Below are 23224 nucleotides of genomic sequence, written 5' to 3' on the forward strand. Positions count from 1 at the left end.
GTCATACTGTATTTGTTGTTTTATATAAAACCTCAGTTCTCAGTGTCACTTAGTTAAAAATTGGTCTTTATAAGAAGAAACTGAAATTTTCTTTGAACTTTTATGGTTTCCGAGAAAAATATTAAATAAGATCGTGTCTAGCTACAAACTTATAAAACAGTTGAGACAGAAGTTACTTTCTTACTGTTTTCATAGGCCTGTTTCAGACTTTTGATTGTCTGGATTTAGCAGTTCTGAAAAAAATAAAGAATAAGATCAATGTATCATAGTACTTTTTTTTTTTTTTTAATGATTTTGTTTCATGCAGTTTTAGGATAAAAGCAGTACTTTGCTGAGGATGATCTGTGGAAGAATAAAAAGTGATACAATGAAACAATTTTCTTCTCTCTTGCAGATTAGTTCTAATATTTTCAGAACACTTCCACCTAGTGATAACCCAGATTTTGATCCAGAAGAAGATGAACCAACTCTTGAAGCCTCATGGCCCCACATACAGGTATGTGGTTCCTTTATTTTCAAGCCTTCTTGTAAGTCAAGGACTGTGAATGGATACTTGAGTCACTTTGTGCCTTTGCTAAGACTGTCAAAATTGCTTTTGTAATACAATGAAGTTTCTATACTTGAAAGGGGAAAAAAGTGGTGCTTTTCTTAACATGTATAAATATGGCAGAATGTAAGTCTTCCAAGTTGCTTAAATACCTTTTTTTTTTTTTTTTTTTTAACAGTGATTGCACTGTTTAAGTGTGGTCTATATATATCTTAAAAATATCCAGATATTTTAGGTAATTATGTTCGTAAGAGGTTTGTTTTCTGCACTTGAGCAACTTTTTTCTGTGATTTCAATAAACTATAAGTGGATGTTAACAGTTAGGTTTCTTGTAACTAATAAAAAAAATGGACTAATACCCTTAATTTATCTTTTTCTTGCTCAAAAGACATCTCCTCATTCTTTCTACCCTCTTCCCTCCCTTCGTGCAAAAACTTTACAATATAGGCGTTGTTGTTTGGTAACAGTTGGTTAGTTATTCTATTGTTGCACTCCTGTGCCAATCTCGTGATTTTTATAGCATTGCTGTATCAATCACGTGATTGACTTGCAGTCTGCTGAACTTCTTTTATTTTCTTTCAGTTAACTGTTAAAAGTTGAACCAACCTAAATCCCTTGTAGTCATCCAAGTTCATATCTCAGGTAGTTTGTTGCTGAATTTATTTAAGTAATATCTGTTAAATAAGTTATGTAGCAAAACCTAGCAGCAGGTAGAAGATTAATAGCTACACACATCTGCATACCATTCTCTCCCTTCTCAAGAGAGTTGAAGTACTATTCTGTCCCTATAATAATACAGTTTTAAGGTATCTATGAATGCTCTTATTTAAAAAATGGACTTCTAATACTGGCTATAAAAATACATGTTTAGGATAATACTTGAGATGAGAAACAAGTTACCACAAAAAAAACACCTGCGCAGGTTAAAGGCTGTGATAATAATGATCTTACTTATCTATGCCTGATTCTAATTCATAGGAGAATTGGCTAAACTGAACTAGATGAGAGTCTTGATTTTGTTGGGGTGGGAGGGTGCAAGGCTGATGCAAATGTCTGTTATAGTCAGAAGTGGCATCATCTGCAAAATGTTCTCTGTCTCTCAGCAGTAAAATTTGTAAATGTCAGCTCAGTTCACTTTAGGTCATAAGTAACCTATAGTTCTTTTTATAGAAAAAGATGTGGTTTCTGCAGCCAGTTCACAAGCTTTAGGCTTGTCTAAGAGAAATTGAAAGAGGTTCATAGCCCATGGTACTATTTGAAATTTTATTTTCAGCTTTTTCCTTTACCTTTTTCCAAATTGAGTTCTGGCCAGACTGTCTGATAATTCATTGTGGATTTCCCTCTCCTGCATCAGTTGTTTATCCTGTTCTTGGAATAGATTGCTCATTGCAGCACAATGGAAACAGTTTGTGTCTTCCTCTCCTTTCTTTTACAGTGCATCTGCTACTGGCTAGTAGAAGACAGAGTTTGGTAACTTTTTTTTTTTTTGGTAAGGTATGAGCAGCCAGTGTCTGTTGTGGCTAGGATGCATTCTTGTTCCCCTGTTGTTGTTCCTCATCTTGTTCCTCTGTTGCTGTTATGCTTCTTAAGTTTGCAAACATTAGTATACAGGAGAAGGGAGAGGTTGACTATCCAGAAATGGAGATTGCAGCTTGCTTCCTGAAATGCCTTGGAGAAAGCTTCATGGATTTTCCAAGGCTTCCAAAGATTTCCAAAGTTATTTGTTACCTTTTACCAGCTGTACATGATCTAGGAGCAGTGGTGCTCATTATCAGGAAGCTAGACAATTCTGTAAGCATCAGAACTGCATATATACTCCTTTAGTGCACGAAACTTCCCTGCAGTACAGTTCAGAAACTGGACTATTGAGCACTAAGTTTTGTATTTCTGGAAGTTCTTTAAGAACAAAAGCAGCAGTCATGGTTCTAGAATTACATGTGTTTATATCAAGCATTCAAGTGGTTACTAATGCAGACTTTCCCTATATTAGAAATGAGACATGCAACTGATGGATTTGTCATCATATATTGAGAATCTTGCATTCATATCAACTTGCTGTATTTTATAGATGAGATGTACTTTGGGTTTGATCCTAATTGATACCCTAAACTTAGTCTTGGACAGTTTGTACCAAGACATTACAGAATTATGCTTTAACTTAGTTCTTCTGCTTGAAGTTTATTGCAGTCCCCATATCTGTTTATGGAAAGAAGCCATAATAGTTCTTCCTCTTTCTGTCCCTTGGGAAAAACAAAAGATAATTCAGTCTTCATTTGTAGAAGATGCTCTATCCCATGACAATTCTAGTGGCTCTTTCTCTGAATCCTTTCAAGTTTGAATAAATTTCCTCAAGTGTGTGTAGGACTGTGCATCTCTGTACTGTCAGCATCTTCCTGGAGTATCCCAGGATTTCATCTGTCACTTCCAAGGCTTCATCGTGTAGATGGATCTTACCATCCTACAGTTAACCCTTTCTCAGTTTAAAGGCTTGCAAATGCTTAAAAGATGCTTTTTCTTGGATCCTGAACTGTAACTTGGCAATCCTTGAGTTTCGTCCTGTAGTTATTACTCCAGGCCTTTAGGATCAATTTGTTCTTCTTGATAACCTGCCATGCTTTTTTCTTTTTCTTCTCTCCCCTCGGCCCTGGTGGTAGCTTCTAATACCATGATCATCTAAGCAGTTATCACACATGACTATTCTTTGTTGTTGTCACATAGAGAAATACTTAATACAGGAACTTATTACAGAAATATTTAATGACATATAATTCCAAAATGAATCCTATGAAGCTGTGCTAATAACCTCCCTCCAGCCATATATTTCCCATTTCAATACAAACCACTAACAAATGTATGTAGTTTCTGGCTTGAAAAAGATGAGTAGAGCATGGAATGGCTTGGGTCAGAAGGGACCATTAAAGATCACCTAGTCCAACTACCCTGCAATAAGCAGGGACATCTTCAACTAGATCAGACTTCTCAAAGACCTGTCTAGCCTGGCCTTGAATATATTTGCAGGGATGGGGCATCTACCACCTGCCTGGGCTGTTCCAGTGTTTCACCACCCTCATTGTAAAAAAATTCTTACATCTAGCCTGATTCTGCTCTCCTGTAGTTTAAAACCATTACCCCTTGTCCTATCGGTACAGGCACTGCTAAAAAGTCCTCCCCCACCTTTATTCTAAGCCCTCTTTAAGTACTGAAAGGCCACAATAAGGTGTCCTCAGAGCCCTCTCTCCAGGCTGAGCAATCTTAACTCTCAGCCTGTCCTCATAGGAGTGTGTTCCCTCCCTCTGATGGTTTCTGTGGCCTTCCTCTGGACTTGCTCTAACAGGTCTTTCCTGTACTGAGGACTCCAGAGCTGGCTGCTTTGAGGTCGGTCTCACCAGAGCAAAGCGGCAGGGTTGTCTCCCTCAGCCTGCTGGCCAAACTTCTTTTGATGCAGCCCAGGATACAGTTGGCTTTCTGGGCTGCAAGCCCCCATCGCCAGGTCATGTTGGGCTTCCTAGTAAACCAACAACCCCGAGTCCTTCTCCTCAGGGCTGATGTCAATCCATTCTCTACCCAGCCCAGAGTTGTGCTTGCAATTGCCTTGACCCAGGTGCAGGACCTTGCACTTGGCCTTGTTGAACTTCATGACATTTGCATGGGCCCATCTCTCAAGCCTGTCAGGGTCCCACTGGATGGCATCCCAACCCTCAGGCGTGTCAACTGCACTGCTCAGCTTGGTGTCATCTGCAGATTCGCTGAGGATACACTAGATTCCACTGTTTATGTCATTGATGAAGATATTAAACAGCCATGGTTGATACCTTTCTAAGAATTGAGTGTGGTAATATTAAAGATTCTATTAGATTGTCTATTACCAGGTTTTTATAAATTCTGTCCTGTGTTGTCTATTGTGCAATTGTGTGCTATTGTGTTATCCACAAGATGAAAAATTAAGGCTGTACAGGGAAGCTTGGGTTTTAATACAGTTCTGTTGAAAGAAATTTGTATATGTTTAAACTGCTGATATGAAAAGCTCTTGTTACAGTCTGTCAGAGGGGAAAAAGACTGAAGGGGAGCTTGGGTTTGTGAGCTTCAGCTTTGCAGATACAGCATACCCTCCTTGAGGCTATGCATAAGTAACTGTCATCTCAAATGTTCTAGATAAAAAGTACTTATTGTCAAGCACTTGTCTCAAGTGGACTTCATAATTATAATTATGAATTAGGTGTTGGCTCTCAGTTTAATAAGTACTCTTAATGGTAATAGTTGAAATACATGCCTTAGAGTGTGACCACAGCTCTGTGTGGGTTTTATTTAGAACTCCTGTCAGTGATGTCTTTATGTATCTAAATTGCATTTTAGTATTATTACTAATCAGTTGTTTATCTAACATGATGTTAAGAAATAGGTGTTGAGAACGTAAGCAGCCCCAAATGTATCTAAACATATGACATCTTTCCTGTCAATTCTGTCTTAATTAAGAGATACCTTACATGTATTTTATAGGTCTGCCTTTGTTATGGAAGTACAATATTTTGTGTCTTGGACTTCACATGAACCCCAAAATATGGGGCTTTGTGCTCTGGCTTCTTCATGCCTCTCAGCTACCTCAGGCCCTTGCTAGCTCTATCTGCTGTCTGTTTTTCTATCTGTGGGTGTTGCAGGATCATAACGAATGGGGACTTGAACTCAATAGAAATAATATACTACAAAATATAAGGGATGCTGAAGATAAATCTGCAGAGGGTCCTGTTGTTTGACTTGAGCATCCAGGATATAGAAACCTAATGTTAAGTGAAACTCAAGTTTCTGTGTATTCGTTTAGCTTTTTAATACGACTTTTCACATTTAGACTTTGCAACTGAAACTTAATTTCAGGAGCACTTAGCAGATTTTTCTTCATCTGTTTAAAGAATTATATGATGTTAGAGCACTTTACCTTCAGTGCTGAGAAGTGTTTGGTAACTTATTTCTACATAATAAATTCTTAATATAGTAGGAAATGTGAATATATATAATACTTAGAATTTGTTTTTTGTCTAAGTGATACTTTCAGTAGATTATGTATTAAGCTGTGACTCTTCTGGGAATTAGTGTTCTTGATATTACTATAATTCTTCCAGTAAATTCCAGAAGAGGCTGTGATTAAGCAGTGATGTGTTAGGCTTCCTTTAAGCATGTGAACAGTCCCACTGACTTTGTGGTGGTGGCAGGGCTGAGATCTGTTATGGTGTATATAGTAACTTCAGATTTTTCTTTTCAATGTTTGTAGTTGGTGTATGAATTTTTCCTGAGGTTTTTGGAGAGCCCGGATTTTCAGCCTAGCATTGCAAAGCGATATATTGACCAGAAATTTGTACAGCAGGTAAGTAGAGACTTTTCCCACCTCCAGATTTAAAGATCAGCCCTCAAGCTTAACAGATGGACTGTACAGCTAAGAGAGTATTAAAGCTTTCATGTTGACACAGGGTTAAATTTTAGTCGTTCTAACAGTGATTTCTGCCAAACACTAAATAAGTAGCACATCATGCCAGTCAGGCTATATGTAATTAGTAACTTCAGAAACACTGTTTTCCGCTATCAACCTCAGTGCTTTGCAATGCAAAATATTTGTCATTTTTAAGTACAATTTGTGTTTTTAATGATTTGTAACTTCCAGTCAGTAACTTCAGATCAGTCAAATGTGCTAATTAAACTTTTGTAATGCTTTTATTTTTTCATAGATTTATCATGGGAAAACTTAAAGCAAACTTTTTCTTGTAAAAAGTTCCTGTACTTACTGTACATGAAACATGTTCCAACATCTGCTAACGTGACTGGACAGGGTCATTCTCTTTACTATTGTGTGTTAAACACAGAAGGAAAATCTAGTAAGAAAGCACATAGGAAAATCGTGCTTCACCATGCAAAATAACTATGAGCACGAAAGTGAAGTGAGATACCATATTAAATATAACTTCTCAAGGAATTAGGCTGTAGAACACCATAACAATTTTTGTCCAAGGTTAACTCAGTTTTTTACCATGTCAAGACACTTGTTTGTCAAGAAAAAGCTCAGTATTTGAAGAGCAAGTGCTGGCAGGCTATCACAGTGCAGCAATGAAAAGGAAAAACATAGCTGGATGCTTTCCCTCCCCACCTTCAGTGACTGCATTTAATTTCCACTTCTTTGGTTTTACTGTTCTTGTTTATAGGTGTTTCCTTCTTCTCTGTTTTATTCTATTTTTCCAACAAAATTCAGGCCTGAAGCTGCTGCTGAACTATTGGCTCTGGGTACCAAATTTACTAATTGACCCATGGTTCTTAAGTGCCACGTTGCAGAGTTTCAATTCCTGACATTTCACTTGATCTTCCTCTCCAGTACAAGAAAGACAATGCAATGAACAGCTAGCTATATGTGGAAAGAAAGTGGAGTAGTGACCCTGAGAAATTCCTTCTAAATATAAAAATGAAATGAGCCTGAACAAGTTCCTGAACAGCTCTTTCCAGTCCCATATGCTCTTTGGTGTAGACGTACCTAAGCTCACAGACCTGGACTGAGCAGGAGCTGTAGCGACTGCTTGAGCAAAGTTACTGACTTGTTTAGCACAGTTAGCATTTCTGAATACGCTCTCAATTGGATGTGCAGGGAAAAAAAATTACTAAAATAATGGTCCAGTGGGGTTGGAATATCTTTTGATGTCTTCAGGTGAGTAGGGTGTTTTCTGTATCCTTGGAAAACTTTCTACAAGGAAAAAAATGTGTGGAAAATCATGCTAGCTTATTGTGGCATTTAGTCTATATTAGCAGAGAATCAGTTATTATTACATATCTTATGCTATTTTTTATGCTAATTTAAGACCCCCTCCATATAAAATCATTAATTTTAGTGAAATTTCTTGTAAAGGAATGCTTTTGCTTAACCTTCAAGACACAAGTAGCTTTTTGGGATGAGCAGTACAAGATTTTAATTAAGAAATTGTAGATATCTGACACAGTTTTGATTCATTCTAATTTCTTAAAGACCAAGTGTAAATCACTTAGCTAAAGGTTTGATAATCTCATTCTTATTTTGTTATTGTAATAGTTGTTGGAATGGCTTTATCTATTGCACACAGACATTTGAAGGGAATGAAGCGGCTGTTTTGTGGGGTTTTTTTAAGTTATCAGCTTTATTAAAAATCCAATTTTGAAAATATAATGTTGACATCCAAATAAAATTTTTGGCTAAACTGATTCTAATTTTTCTGATTTAAACTTGTAGATTAAAGATAAAATTTGAATTGGTTAGTAACACAACAAACTAAGTCTTTCAAAAGTAATAAATTTCAATTTAATTTTTAAAGTTATTGGAGCTCTTTGATAGTGAAGACCCACGAGAACGTGATTTCCTGAAGACCGTTCTTCATAGAATTTATGGAAAATTCCTTGGTTTAAGAGCATTCATCAGGAAACAGATTAACAACATTTTCCTCAGGTATGCTCTGTGTGTGTGTGACTAGGTTGAGGAATAATTTATCTTGCCTATATGGTCTGGGTCTGCAGTGATTTATTCTTGAAATAAAAAAACCTGGGTTTGATCTGTGATCTGGCTTTCAAATATTTAAAGCTTATTACAGGTTATTTCTTTGGGATCTGTAATCCTCTGTTTTGATTTCTGATGGTTGTCTTTTTTTTTTTTTTGTAACAGGTTTATATATGAAACGGAGCACTTCAATGGTGTTGCTGAACTTCTCGAGATATTAGGAAGGTAAGTTTGATCTGACAGAAAAAATGTTATTGTGGGTGCTTGCTTTAGCTTTCTTGCTTTGGGAATGGAGGGGGAAAGGAATGAGTGATGACGTGCAGTCACTGATATAATCTATTAACTGCCTGGGTTACCATGTGAATACCAATTCGGTGCAAGTTTTAAAGATGACTGGCAAAATATTTCTCAAAGGTCCTTGTTTGTCAGTAATACCTACTCTTGCTTATCTTATCTGATAGATGACTTATTTAATTCAGAAAATGAGTGTTAACTTATGCCCTCATGCTGAATGAAATGCTTTAATCTTCATTAGGCTGGTTTTCTTTAAATTCTATTCAGGAAAGCCTTGTAAGTGCTTGGGTGTTTTGGTTATCTTTTATGACATTATTTCACTAATTTAATTTTTAACTTTTTTGTGGTAGTATTTTCCTGGTTTTCCAAAACTGTCACATACATTTGACAATAGAAGATTTTATAAATATTACTGGTCTTAACTGAAAATCCAAACACTATGAAACTATTGTGGAACCAATTTTCATGAAAATCAAGTCAAAGGGATAGCATTATTTTCTCAGACTTATCTAAAATGTAGAAGGGAGGAAAAAACCCCAACCTCTTCCTGAAGGACTTTTGTCTATACGACTCATCAACTCTTAAGAACAAGATTACTGAATCAGTGAGATAAATTAATAACTTTGAACATTTGTTTTGAGACTGTTGAACAACCTTTCCCTACAGAAACAAACTGCTGTTAAAATAGTTCAAAATTACATGCCATCTATTTTTTTTCTCTGCAAGTTGCTAGTGATTGTGGATGAAATGGATCAGCTTCCTGATGCATGTGTCTAAGCTTTACAATTAGACAGCAAGACTTCCTGTAGCCTGTAGATGATTCTACTTTAATGGAAGTCATGATAAAAATACTTCAGCCCATCTACTATGGTTCTCTGGTATTCCTGCCAAGAGTCTAAACTCTTATACCAACACTTTAAAGGTTGTGCATGTATAGAGCTATTTTATGAAAACAGTTTTAGAAGCTGAATTGAATGTCTCTTGAATTTAGAGAAATTCTTGTCTTGCTAGGAAAAAAATATTTTTTAATAAAAATAAACCCTGCTTATTCGTGTTTTCAGTATTATCAATGGTTTTGCACTGCCACTGAAAGCAGAACACAAACAGTTCCTTATGAAAGTTCTGATTCCCATGCATACTGCAAAGGGATTAGCTTTGTTTCATGCACAGGTAAGCTTTTGCCTATTTTTAAGAGTGGTGGGGGTTTTTGTATTTGCATTTGAAACTAATGAAACTTAAAGCAGTATGCGCCGTAATATCAATATTCCGAAACATTTGCAAATTCAGTCACTCCGGCTTTAAAGATCTTACAGATCTGATGTCTAAATGTTAATTTTGAGATAATTAGCACATATTAAAAGTAAAAGAATATAACAGTGCATCGAAGTCATGTCACCTGAAGTGAGAAGCTTTTTTGCTTGCTAGTCTTGTCACACTTTAAGCTTCATTTAATCTCAGGACCTTGTGCTGTTAATCACTTCCTTTATGTAACCTAAGTGCTGTGCATAAAGGAACCTTGAGTATGGACAGGTACTCTTCAGAAGTGGGTTTTTTTTTATTTCTAAAACCATACTAGTGATGGGGAAGGGTGGAGAATGTTGGATACAAATGGCAGATATGTGTAGTAGCTGTCAGAATGCTGCAGTTCTTAATTTGACTTCCATTCTTATACGTTGCACATTCAGCATTTTATTTGAGGAGTAATGTATATACTTTCTAGACATATGGCACTTGAGTATTGAATACATTTGATGCAGACTTGCAAGTAATTCTGCTGTGGCTAATTAAAAACTTGCTTTGTTAACTTAGCTCACTAATACAGCTCCTTAGAGACTAAAGATACACGGAAATGCGTTTCTAATTAAAGTGAAATCATTATGACTAGTCTACAAGCAGGATCAAGTCAAAAGCTCAGTTAATTCCTAGTTCTCGTATAAAGTTTTAACTTAATTAGATCACTTGTCTTTGTGGTTTATTGCTATGCAATAGGCTGCTCTGTGGTCATGTCAGTGATATGAAAGGGACTGGTCACTTGCCAAAGGTGTCACTGGTAGGTCAGTACAGCAAGATATCCTTTTTTTTGGATGATACGTTCAATGTGGTTCATCGGTACCTGAAAAGGTCCTGTTAATTCGGCTGTACTGTGTACCTGGGAGTAGCGTTTGGGTTGCTGACCAGGCTACTCATCTGTCGCTTCATAAACCACTAGTGCCACATGCAGTGTCAGCACTCTGTGTTTCTGGTTTCACACTAACCGGCAGGTGTAAACCCACACTGTATCTGCTTTGTGATCCGGAGAGGCCTGGCTGCTCTTACAGCACAAGTTTAGCCTACCCTTAAAAGTTGGAAGTCTTAAAGCTGAATTCAGTTTGAGTCTTTGTGTCTTTGAACAATACAGCATTACTGTACAACATATATATAATGGGATTTTATGAGATTAATGTGTGACATTTTTTTTTTTAATCTACACATATGCATCCTTAGCCTAAGGGTAAAAGAAATAAATTAGACTCATTGCAATTAGCAGCATTGTAATTATCTGCTTTGGGATGACAGATTAAAAAAAAACAACAACAACAATGGAAAGAGGATGCTTGTATTCAAGCATTGCAAGTATTGAAATGTACATTATTTTTGTCTTGGCTTTATATTGTGAGAAGAAAAATAGTGTGACTTCTTAAAATCAGTCTTAATGGAATCTAGGAATGTAACTACTTTAGTAATATTATTGTATGGTTTCTGTACTGGGCAGAGGTATGGTTGTTCAGTTAGTTAACTATGTCCTAAGTAACTAAACAGTAAGTAATTATAGACCGTGTAATGTTACATTTTGGCCTGAGAAGATCCCTGGACGGAAATCACTAGTCTGGGAGAACATGCTGGTGATTTAATCACATTATACTTCCCCCACTTCATACACTCTTCCACGGGCATTTGTTGTTGACCGTTGCTGGGGACAGGACACTCAGCTGGACAGATGTTGCCTGATCTCTTGATTTTAAACTTTGTCAAGTTTAAAAGCAATTTTCTTCTAGGATGAAAAAAAAATATGATTTTTGATATACAGGAAGTTTTTATAAGATAGAGCAGGCCTGTATATCTTGCTGCTTTAATTACAGTTTTGTTTAGTTTGGAAGAATTTGAAATGGCTGTGTTAGGGGTGTTTTGGGTTGGGTTCCCTCCACCCCCCCACAATCTGAAGTGCTTCCATTATAAATTGTGATATTTAGTTATGCTGCAATGTCTAAACAATGTCTGTTTAAACTAAATAGTCATATGACTTACATTCTAGCTCGCCTATTGTGTTGTACAGTTCCTGGAAAAAGATACAACTTTAACAGAGCCTGTAAGTGTTCTTCAGCTGAATGTTTTTCTATTTTTAATTTCAAGTGAATATTTCAGTGTAACTTGTTAGAATTGTATAGCAGTGCTATCTGTGCTGTCTTGATTAATGATCCATAGGTATTTTGGGGGAAAAATTAATTTAAATCCAGAACAGTTGTTAAGAAAATTCTGGGTTTGAAAGGGCAGTTATCTCTTAATCTGTGACCAAGATAGAGCACAAATTTAGATAACAGTTTGAACTACTGATACCATGCAAATTACCTCATGCGAGAAAGCGTGTAACAACATGTATTCCTTCCTGCTAAGAACTAACGTTTTAGTATTTTTGGTGCTGATGGCTTGTGCCTAGCCACTGCATAAAGCTGAAATATTTTAGGGAATAAACAATCCCAAAATAAAAGTTGGAAAGAATAACAACACTTTATTTAGACAGGAAGAACTCTGAAATTCCAAATGTGATGTTTCTGTTCTGCCTCTTAATTTACTGGGGTGCCTCTTGGCAGCTATGATACAGGTGCTTCAGGCATCAGTGGCTTTTGCCTGACTGAATCTCCCATGATACATATTGACAGCTCAGCTAAAAAAGGGGGTTGCAGTGCTTCGTGCAAGGGCTTTGGCAATGCCCATAAAGAAGAATGCAGGCTCAGGGCAGTGCAGTGGCTCATGGGGACAGAGATTCATGTCAGGCTAGCTAGAACAGGAGCTGGTTTTAGCTGGACAATCAGAAATCTTTCTGTTACGGTTTGCTGATATTTATAATAGTTTATACTTTTTTGTGACAAAAAAAATGAAGAGCTTACACAAAACCTAGTTTTTTCGATAAAGAAAGCAGATAAACAGCTTTGTAGAAACAGTATGGATCTTTACCAGTCTTTCAGTGGAAGCTTGTTTTCTGCACAGCTTAAGTATTGATGTTCCTCATAGAAGACCAGTTTCTCTGTAGATGGTGGAAGGTGGTTGGCCTGACCATCTATAAACTTGCTTTGTCTGCTTGAAGCATCTTCTTTCCCCCTGAACTGCAGTGTTGACAGCTACATCGGTCAATAAGCTTATTTTGTTGGGATAGGGCGAGGAGAAAGGAACTGCTTAGGCCTTATTCCTTTAGCCAAGTGATAAAACCACCTAGGCATTTTGACAGTTAAAGCTGACAAGTGAACAGAAAACGTGTAATGTTGCATAGAGCCCTGCAAGTGATTGAGTGAAGTGACAACATGACAAAGTTAGAACTTCCTGATATGAATTTACAGAACTATGATGCTGGATCCAAACCCAAACTTTGAAGTAAAGAAGGCAGGGTTTTTGAAGTGGGAGTGACGTAGTGCAATTCCGAGACTTCATCTGGACTATAGTATATACAGTTCTGGTTGTCTCATCATCAGTAAAGATGAATTCGGAATGGAGAAGGTAGAAGAACTCAGTGCAGAGTCATTGCCTGTACGTGCTTTGGTCATTACTCTGAGCGTATGGTAAAATTTGCTTTATAAAGGAGTAAAAAGTAAGAAGTGAAGCTTTAAGAAACTTTCTGAAACGCTTGAAAAATAAATGTTAAAGTTTGGGGCAACTGATGAGATAGCATTTGAAATTTTTTTTTGGCTTTAGGTCAAGTAATATTTTAAGAACTCCATCAGAAGGCGCTCTTCACGAGTACCTTACTGTTATTTTTCTGGCAGGAATTGTCACTCAGGGTCAATTTAGAGGACATTCAATCTGAGCTCTTGTAACTATGGTAGTCTGCCTTAGGTCAGTCCTGTGATGTTTGCAGAGCTGACAAGAAGAGTTTGTTACCTAACCCTGCTAAGTGCAGTGGCCTTTACATTGAAGAAATCAGGCTAAAAATGCAGTCCTTGTATGCCAGATAAGTTTTTTAGCAGGTACCTGCTGTTGTAAGTCAGTATGTTGTAAGTATGGGAATTTTGTAGCTTGGATTTATCTTAAGTGTTTCGTATAGTAAAAGCAGCAAGATTTCAGATCTGCTTCATGTTGAGTATTTCTTTGAATAAAATCTTTGCACATCAATGTACATGTATCAGCTCTTTCATATGAAAGCACAGACAAGATGGAAACTGATACTCTTTCTGAGGAGCAAAGAATAGGTATCTTGTTGAGGTCTGCACTGTTAGAACAGATTATTTCTTTATCAAGTTGAGAACGTGTAATGTACTCAGCACCCTTACAAGTGCTGGAAGTTGGACTCTTCCAGCTGAATCAGTTTTATGTTTTCAAGACCACCAAATGCATGCCCCAGTTAGGGGTGTGTGGTAGGTTCTCACAGCTTTTCTTCGGCAAATGTGCCTGTCTGAAATTTTTTTGCTTACTTGCATTGTTCTGGGGGAAGGGAAGGTGTGGCAGCGTGAGCTATTGCACCTCTACACATTTGGTTTGTTCTTTCAAAATACAAAATCTCAACAGTACATAACGGAGTTAGTCATGAGCTAATTAACAGAAAATGGCCCTAGATTTAAAGTGTACTTACATAGACTAAATTATGAATCTAGAGAAGCAAGTGTAATTAACTAACGCAAGTTTGACTCATTGATAGTGGAGAGAAGCAAGGGTGCAAAGGACTGCCAGGTCAGGTAATTGCAGTGAAATGGAGGAGCACAAAGTTTCTCCTCCCCCCTCACTGTGCCATCTGCCCCAGCTCCTCTTCTCTGTCCGCGGAGGCAGCAAGGAGGCCAGGTCCGCAGCAGCCGAGCAGTTTGGGGAGGGAGCTCAGCCTCTGCGGGCCAGGCGACAAAGCTGGCCAGGGCCCTGCTCCTTCAGCAGGTGTCAGGTGCTGGTGTTGGTATTTCAGCCTGCTCGGCAGAACTGTACGGACAAGGCGCGGTAAGGAATCTGTTCTTCCCTTGTAACCTGCTTTGTTTCCATAGATTTGAGCATAGGCCTTTACCAGCTGCCTGAGGTTTCTGCATTCGCTCAGTGTCATTTGAAGTGACATTCAGTTTTGTAGTGGCAGGGTATGTGAGTATCCTAGGATACAGACTTGTGGGCACTTAAAATCATATTAACTTTTTCTTTGGAAAGTCACTTCTGATAGTACACATAGTTGTGAATAAGACAGTCGGGAAGCTGGGGGGGGAAAAATAACATGGCAGAAACCAAACATGGAAGTTGAATAGAACCATTCTGTTCAAATAGTTGACTAAGTTCTGCAGTTGGGTGTGATCAGTTAGGTGCTGTTGTTTCATAAAAATAGAGGTCCTTTCCTCAAAATGAAAGTTACAAGGCTTGGAGAATGTTTTTGCTTCTAAAACATAGTTACAGCTTTTTTTTTTTTTTTTTTTTTTTTTTAGCCAGCATTAATTTTGTAATTTAGATGCCATGTCAGATGTTTGTTTCTAGGAAACAGGCCTCCAGCCTTTGTTTGTTGTGTTCCCCCCCTTCCTCCTGAGGAGCATACTTTCTAATTAAGCTTCCTGAAGGTTTTTTTTCCCCAGTCCTTGTGTAAGGCAGTTTCCAATGTAGATACTGGAATATATTTTCCCTTAATTTTTCTTTTTAAGTTTCCAGTCTTTGACATTTCAAATTCTAGAATTTAAGAGAAAGTGGTAGAGGCCACGGCTCCCCTGTACAGCCATTTGTGCAGTCAGCCTGTATCGCTTGCTTTCAGGCTTCAAACCTTGATGCTGAGACAGGTGCTCCCCGAAGTGTGGATAAGTAGAATACATATTCTGGGAAATCTAGCTACAAAATCAAATTGTTATCAGCATCCTATCAATTCATCTATGTACTGGGATGGGAGCGGAGTGTGAACAGTAAGCAAAGACTTGTGAGGGTCTGAATTATTCCGCTGACCTAAACAAGATAAGTATTTAAATGAGACAGCACAGTTTATTTTCAGTGGAACTACATTTAGCTGTATTCAGTTTTCATTGAACTTCTGGATAAAGAAAAGCAAAACTAGTACTTTTTTAATCTTATCAAATATGTAATAGAAACTTGTCCTGCTTTAATTTGTTTGTGTTTTTCATATAGGTAATCAGAGGACTGCTCAAATTTTGGCCAAAAACTTGCAGTCAGAAAGAGGTTGGTCTTGTCTGTTTTTGATGTCTGCTATGATGTGACATGTGATGTGGCAGGTTCATGTGCCTCGGCTGTGCTGTTCAAGAGATCTTGCAGAAAACTTGCAGTTCAAGTTTCTTGGGGTGCTCATCTTTGTCGTGCAACTCAGTGCAGTTGTTTTGTATGTCTGTTCTTCCTACGGTGTTACTATGTTAAAACCATATTGAAAGTTGTATTCTAATTAAGGTACTGTATAGAAACACTGTTTTCTGAGGTGAAAAGTATTTTAGTATAGGCCAGGCTGGAGGTAGTTATCTACAGTGTGACACAAGCTCAGCATCTGAGTTACTATGTGCCTGGTAAAGCATACATACGTTCTTTTTCCAAAGTATAAAAATAACTTTAAATGGCCTTGGAAAATTCTTTTTTTTTCTGGTTTCTTTGATGTAGTTAAAAGGAGTTTAAAAATCAGGAGTTTGATTTATGCCACCAGATCCCACCCCGACAGCTCTTTAAAAGTGGGGTCCCTTTAATACTGTTGACCCCGTTTGTGAGCGGTGGTAAATTTTTCTCTGCCACCTACCCAGTGTTCTGCTGGTTGTAATTTAAAACGGGAGTTAACTGTTTATCACTTCAAAAGCTACTTTGGAGATCTTGCATAATGGTAATTGCTGCAGCCATTCCTGAAGAATTAAAAAGCTCTAGCATTCTTCTTAACGGTAAAAAACCATATTCTGCAGGAGCAGTTCTGTGAAGTGTTTAGAGCAGTTACACAAAAGAAGAAATCCAAAACTCCCTGACTTCTTCCAGGCTGCAAAAAAATGTGGGATGTCTAATGCAATGTAATGACATACAGTGTTCTTTGTGGGATTCATGAGTAATGTATAAGCTGTGTCTCGTTTGTTTACAGTGACGATATAAAACATTCTCATACTTTTTGATATATTTCTTTTATACAAACAGGTAATGTTTTTAGGTGAAATTGAAGAAATCTTAGATGTAATAGAACCAACACAATTCAAAAAAATAGAAGAGCCTTTATTTAAGCAAATATCCAAGTGTGTATCAAGTTCACATTTTCAGGTAAGAAAATATTAAAGAAAACCACCACCAATGTTAAAAAAATTCGTAGTAATTCTTTGGCTGCTGACCCCTAAATGTTGTGTTTCAGGTTGCAGAAAGAGCTTTGTATTTCTGGAATAATGAATATATTCTTAGCCTGATTGAGGAGAACATTGATAAAATTCTACCAATCATGTTTGCCAGTTTATACAAGATCTCCAAAGAACACTGGAATCCGTATGTAATGTTTAACTTTATCTATAGTACCATAAATAAATTGTCCATGGTTTCAAGCCTGGATTGTAAGTTTGTAAATGTGACTTCACTTTTACTTAATTTCATAGTTTTAAGCTGCATCATGCTTTCACTGCTCTGCATTGTTATGATTGAGACCTGGAATTTATTGAAAAAGTATGAGGAAACTGCATGATGGTCTTCATACTGTAATCACGTTTGATCCTGTGCGTGCGTTAAAAATCCAAATTGATGCTACTGAGACCAAAACAATTTCCAGGGGATGCTTTTGCTGTACTTTATGCTTTGCTGTCCTTTACTACTTTAGATGAACAAAATTCTGTCAGTGTCTTCATAAGAAGTTATTGCAGAATTTGCTTGTGTCCAGCATCTCAAACTGAGTTGCAAGTCTATCTGCAGAATGTAAAGCTTGTAGAGGCAAAAGCCAGGGTAGGCAGGAGCCTCCCACAACTCTGAAGTGCATCAGATGTCCTGTTTCAAGCTCTTAGAGGCTCTGAAATTACTTTATCTAGATGGTGTTTCTAGTTGCACATGTATCAGCTAAGACAATATAAATTTTGGAGAACTAGTTCTTGGAGCATTAATATACTTGGGACCTCAACAAATTTGAAGGATGTTGCTCTTTCCCTAGCTGCAGGCAGCAGTTGCTCTTTATAAAGTGAAAGACACAGGATAATCGTATACCTTGAGGGCAAGGAAGTTTGGGGAAGAAAGTCTGACCCTTTGGTTTTAATCTGCTTTGGAGGGCAGACGCACTTATATCCATCTAGCTGTCCGACCCAGACTTAACTTGCTCAAAATCAAGCTTTTCCTCTTGGAAAACCAAAACCCTGAATAAGCTTTTGTCTTCAAACCACGTGAAAGCCACTGTTCAAAAGAAGAAAGTGTGCAGACAGGCTGCGGGTACTGTGCAGTTTGAGCATAAGCCCTCTGAATAGCTGGGAGGTTTCCTAGGGCCAGAACAGAGCGTACTGAAAAGGCAAACCCGGCCCTTCTGTTACCACCTTAAGATTTATTTTTTTTTCTTTCCCTCCTTTTCCAAGGTCACAAGACTGCATGGCACCCCTGCTCTGCAGCCTTACAACCAGTACTGCTTTGTGAAGGTGAACTGCTAGTGAGGGCAAAGACAGTTTAGCTACTTTTTTGATTAGTGATCAGCTTCATGATAGGCACTTTCTTAATGTTTCATTTGATTGCTGTTTTTGCATTTCTTCATATAATTAAGAGTGTGTTTAAAGGAGATAAACGCTACAATGTATAAGGTAACTTACTGAAATAGGAATGCTTTCACAAAAAGAATAGCCGTACCTAATGTAGAAAGAGAGCCAGCCATGTAAGACACAGTGTTGCTCAAGCTCTTCAGTTTCCTAAAGAAACGAAGGTACCGGAAACCATCACCTGATGTTCTCTAACGGGGCACATGCAGCAACGCTACCTGCTGCCCAAAAACGTTCTGGTAGAGCTTTTAGTAGCTGTATTAAACCATGCACCTGTGGTTCCTCTGCTGCATTCTTCTGTTTGCCAGAAGTTTTATTTTTCTGGACTCCCGTATTTCATTACTCAAGTATTACAAAATTGTTGTTTAAAACTCACGTTTGTTAAACGTTAACATAATTGAATGGCTTTATAGTACAGCCACAGTACTAATAATTATATCCTATGCCATTACAAAAGTCAGGAATTTATGGTTAAAGAGCCATTTCAAAAAATGTTTATATATGGTTTTTATTAATTCACAGATGAAATTATAGTAAAGGATTTTGTGTCAAACTCACTGGCCTTACAGTTGTATCTTGATTAAGCTCAGAGTCCAAAAAAAGAGAATGAACACTTGTTCACTGAAATTAATTTTGTGTCTTAATTCTAATGGTTGTGTTCTTTCTTTTCTAGCACTATTGTGGCACTGGTATATAACGTGCTGAAAACCCTGATGGAAATGAATGGCAAGCTTTTTGATGAACTTACAAGCTCGTATAAAGCAGAAAGGCAAAGGTACTGATTCTTCCCCCAAATGCATGTTGATGAATACATACCCAAAATGTACCAGCTGAAAAGAAACAAAACTTAATTGTGGCTGTGGGGTTCTCTGATGGAACTGCTCATCAGATACTTGCTGCTGGGTGTCACTTGAGCGGAGCCACCTGCCCAGGTGTGTGTCTGTGGTGTGGTGGGAGCGGGAGCCCGGGGAGAGGGCTGGAAGGCCCCAGCTCCCATCCATCCTGCCTGGGCAGGCAGCTCGCCCTCTCCTGTATGGTAAAACCAGGATCAGCTGCTGCCATGAAGGGCCTCCTGGTGCTGACCGCTGCTTCAGGGTGTGTTGTGTGAAGAGAGCTGAGCTGGAGAACACTTCACAGCTCAGCTAAAACCTCTCTCATTCTAACCTACTGAGCAGTACAGGTGGGATAAGGGAGGCAGGCGTAGGTTCTCCCAGGCCAGCTGAGACCACGTGCCAAGTCTCCTCTCAGTCGTTGTGCTTTTCTCCCCCAAAGATGCTTAGTTGCCTTGATGCGTCTGCATGTGATAAAGAGCCTCCTTAGACTTGCAGTCATGTGTGCAAAGCCATGCTGCAGCCATTGTCTGAGTTTGTTGGAGCAAAGTTACAGTTTTACCACTAACCATTCCCAATTTGTATGCTTGTTTTTTAACAGAGGAAACTAACTGCCTCTGTAACTAGCTTTGGAGAAAACCTTAAAGAGGAATTACTCGATGTAAATCATGGTTGTTAAGTAACTGAGCCTCCACGTTGTGCTTAAAACACATCTGAAATTGGTACTTCACTCTTTTCTACAGAGAGAAAAAGAAAGAATTGGAACGTGAAGAGTTGTGGAGAAAGCTAGAGGAGTTAAAGCTTAAGAAGGCTATGGCAGAAAAGCAGAACAGCACTCACAATGTGCTAAATGCACACAATACAAGTGCCAAATAAAAGAAATGACCACCTGTACTCGGCAGACATACTTTTTTGTACCCTTTGGAAATATATAATGATTTGCAAAAGAAACCTCATCAGTATAACAGAAACAGCCAATTTTTTTCTCCGGCAAATGTAAAGGTTTGAATTTAAATACAGCAGTTAAGTGATGTCATTACCACAGCATATTGTAAATTTGTCTAATTATTGATACTGTCACTTCCAATGTTTCATAGAACTGAATTATCCTTAATGAGTGAAATAATTACGGGAGTGGTGAGAATTATGACTTGAATTTTTGATTGTGTTGCACATAGGTGGTATAGTTTGCTATGTACACTTTTTTCCTTGTTTTATATGTGCTTTTCACATCGATGCATACTTTGGTTAAGATGATAGAAAAGGCTTCTAGTTGTGCTGTATTTTCTCAAATAAAACCAAGGTACGTTACCCGTAACTTGAGATACTCAGTATGTGCCCCTTACAGCACTGAAAGGAACTGGGATATGGTGCTGTCCTTGAATTCCTGATTGGATTCAGATTTAGATTTGTTAATGCTTACATTAGAATGAGGCAAAGGAGGGAGAGAAAGTCAGCTTGAACAGGTTGGTCCATGTGTCTGACCCACCGTGTGGCGAGTGCCTCTACCCCATTCTCGCTGCCTCTTGGCCCTGGGCTAGGTAGAGATTTCCTCCTGCTACAGCTGAGGATGGAGCTTCCTCTGGAGAGCCCATCAATGATGCTCCTCAGCAGCCCAAGGACTCCCTGCAGAGTAGTGCAGGTCTCTGAGAGACTATCCTGGATGTTTTTGCATTAGTTTTAGCATCTCATGGACTGAAAAATGAGACCAAAATAGCGCTGTTGTTTTTTTAAGTAAGGAGGAAAGGATGTCAGTAAATAGTTCCTTGTTTTCTTTAAAGACAATGCAGCCTGCTTCTTAAAGGTGGAAAGCTGACAATAGAAGTCTTGTCTGTTTGCTTGATCAAGTATTTTTCACATCTTTTATCAGAGTACCATTCCAGTCTCTTTAATTGCAGTTGTGTGGAAAACTTTTGTAATGAAAGATCTTTGGGGAATTGAGCAGCATTCAATAAAGTCTTTATGTTTGTATTTAGTGCTGTATATCACATCTTTGTGTTTATAAAGACCAGGAGAATGGCTTCTACGAACGACCTGCTAACTGCACAAATCCCCGAGTAACCTGTGGCTTTTTGCTGAGTGGCAGATGTGGCTGAGGCACAGGCTGCTGGGGTTCTGTTTTGGTGAGTAGGGTGGATGGCTTTGTCCTGCTCTGCGGTGGTGGTGGTGGTGAGGACAGCTGAGGCAGGTGTCCTGGGCTGTTCCTACCCACTGCTTGGCTGGTTTACTGACGTTACTCAGTTTTCAGGGGAAAAAGCTACTGCACTTTTCGAATTGACTTTGCTACACTTCTATCGTTAACTTCATTTTTGTCTCTAAGTAGTTGTGTTCCACGGAAAACAGGAATAATGCTGCCTAAAGAGGTTTATACTTCCCATAGTCATGTGTGATCAAAACTAGTTAGTTGCTATTTTCTGCACGTCAGTGTTTATATAAAAAGACTATATAATCAGCTGTAGACTCTGTCATGGTGGGTGGCTACCCAAAATTGGGGGGCGGGGGGAACAAATCCTTTACTTTTCATGGTGCTGCTTTGAAATCTTGAAGCCAGATGTTAAACACCCTGGGGCCTGCAAGGGTGCACTCTACCAGCTCAGGGCAGGAGATAACTGTCCCGTGGACAGAGTTTACCTCAGTTTAGTACTTCAGTGCCTTTTTTTCCATAGAATAAAACCCTGAAGTTGAGATATGAAGTATCTTCAGCTGTCCTGCAGTCTAAAAGAAGTTCATACAAACATGGGGAATCTTAACTTATCTTGCAGTAGTACAAACAACAACTACTGGCATTTTTAAATTGTTATATATTGTTCAAAATTTTACAAATACGGACATCAAAAGTAAATAACAAAAATAGAGTAGCTTGTAAGAGGCCATTTCAAAGTGCGTAACGCTTGCTAATAGAATAACTCCTATAAGTAGGTATATAAAAGAAAGGTTTCTTGGCTGGAATCAGCTGGCCTGTTCCAGTAACATTTCCTTATAAAACAGAAAATCTTGACAGCTGAGATGTAGTGACTGAACTTTACTACTATGGCAGCTGAGATGTAGTGACTGAACTTTACTACTATGGGAATTTATTTTTTAAAAGTACAGGAAAATACTGCAGAAAGGGGCTCATCCTTTATTTAACCATAAGTCCTAGTCACCACGTGGCTGGGGCTTCTCTGACCTCATTAGCAAACAAAGAACAGAAAAGGCAGTGGGATGCATCAATACCTGATCAAATTGTTTCTAAACATTTTTGTAAAATCCAAGAAATAGCTGCTGTAATAGTATTTGTTACAGGAACACTTGGTGTTTCTTTGACAGTGAGGAGCCGGGCAAGCTCAGCTGTCTGTCTGACCCATAGCACAGGCCCTCAGCAGCACGTTTGGGAAAGCAAAGGAATACAAGCTGGTCAGGGAGGTCGGTGCAGTGCTTTCCTACAGCATAGGCTCTGATGTAGCAACACCAACAGGGTTTTTCTTGACACAGATGGTCTAAGCATAGGAGGTTTTATTCCCCCTCGTGGAGCTCTGTCCCCTTCCCCCCCCCCCCCAGCACCTAGGGATGAAGTAGCTGTCACAGTGTTTGCTTCAACAGTGCAGGTGCTGCTACTCCCCTCTGGTTTAATCCCATTGCCTTTGTGCTGTGCTACCCTACCGCACCTGAGGCTGGTACAATCCTGGCCCTGCTCGCCTTGTTCAAGTCATCACTGCAAGATACTGAACACGAAGTGCTGACTGAACACTGCCTGTTTGTGCATCCGAACATTTTTTCCCAGAAGAGCGTCATCAGGCTAGCTGGGGCTGCACTGCTCAGATGAGGAGCCGTCTGAAGCAGCAGCACGGCCTGGGGAAGAGGCAGGAGCAGTAACCGCAAGTGACTGGTAAGCTGTGACCTCCTGCCCTCACCTGGCTGGACGCGGGAGCAGCTGTATGCTGCCTGCATGCCTGCGGCCAGGGCTGCTTTTTTGGTTTTCTTATTACAGCAAGTTGTTCCTCCCTTGTTTAAGGCTGTCTGGTCCATGCAGTGCCTTGACTTGCTCAGGAAATCAGCTGAAAGTAGTAAATTTTGTTCTGAAGTGCTTCCTTGGAAGGCAAAAAACCAACGAAGGGGTACTTTTGATATGCTTACTATTACATTAATACTCTGTTAGTACAGGACGGAAGAAGCAAAATGTGACCTGGTATGCTCC

The 23224-nt window shown here is 38.7% G+C and overlaps 1 protein-coding gene across 1 annotated transcript in view; it reads left to right on the forward strand.

The window, feature by feature from the left end:
- PPP2R5A (protein phosphatase 2 regulatory subunit B'alpha) overlaps positions 1 to 21018 on the forward strand; it is a 45170-nt gene extending 24152 nt beyond the window's left edge. Inside the window, exons 3-13 of the mRNA XM_080407984.1 lie at positions 395 to 496; positions 5811 to 5903; positions 7864 to 7994; positions 8208 to 8267; positions 9398 to 9506; positions 11629 to 11682; positions 15657 to 15707; positions 16647 to 16766; positions 16855 to 16982; positions 18891 to 18992; positions 19791 to 21018. Coding sequence (XP_080264110.1) covers positions 395 to 496; positions 5811 to 5903; positions 7864 to 7994; positions 8208 to 8267; positions 9398 to 9506; positions 11629 to 11682; positions 15657 to 15707; positions 16647 to 16766; positions 16855 to 16982; positions 18891 to 18992; positions 19791 to 19923 — 1083 coding nt within the window. The 3' untranslated portion in view covers positions 19924 to 21018. The remainder of the gene's footprint in view (positions 1 to 394; positions 497 to 5810; positions 5904 to 7863; positions 7995 to 8207; positions 8268 to 9397; positions 9507 to 11628; positions 11683 to 15656; positions 15708 to 16646; positions 16767 to 16854; positions 16983 to 18890; positions 18993 to 19790) is intronic.
- The last annotated feature ends 2206 nt before the right edge of the window (positions 21019 to 23224 follow it).

The sequence above is a fragment of the Falco punctatus genome, assembly GCF_963210335.1.
Source record: "Falco punctatus genome assembly, chromosome: 12".
NCBI classification, from domain to species: domain Eukaryota; kingdom Metazoa; phylum Chordata; class Aves; order Falconiformes; family Falconidae; genus Falco; species Falco punctatus.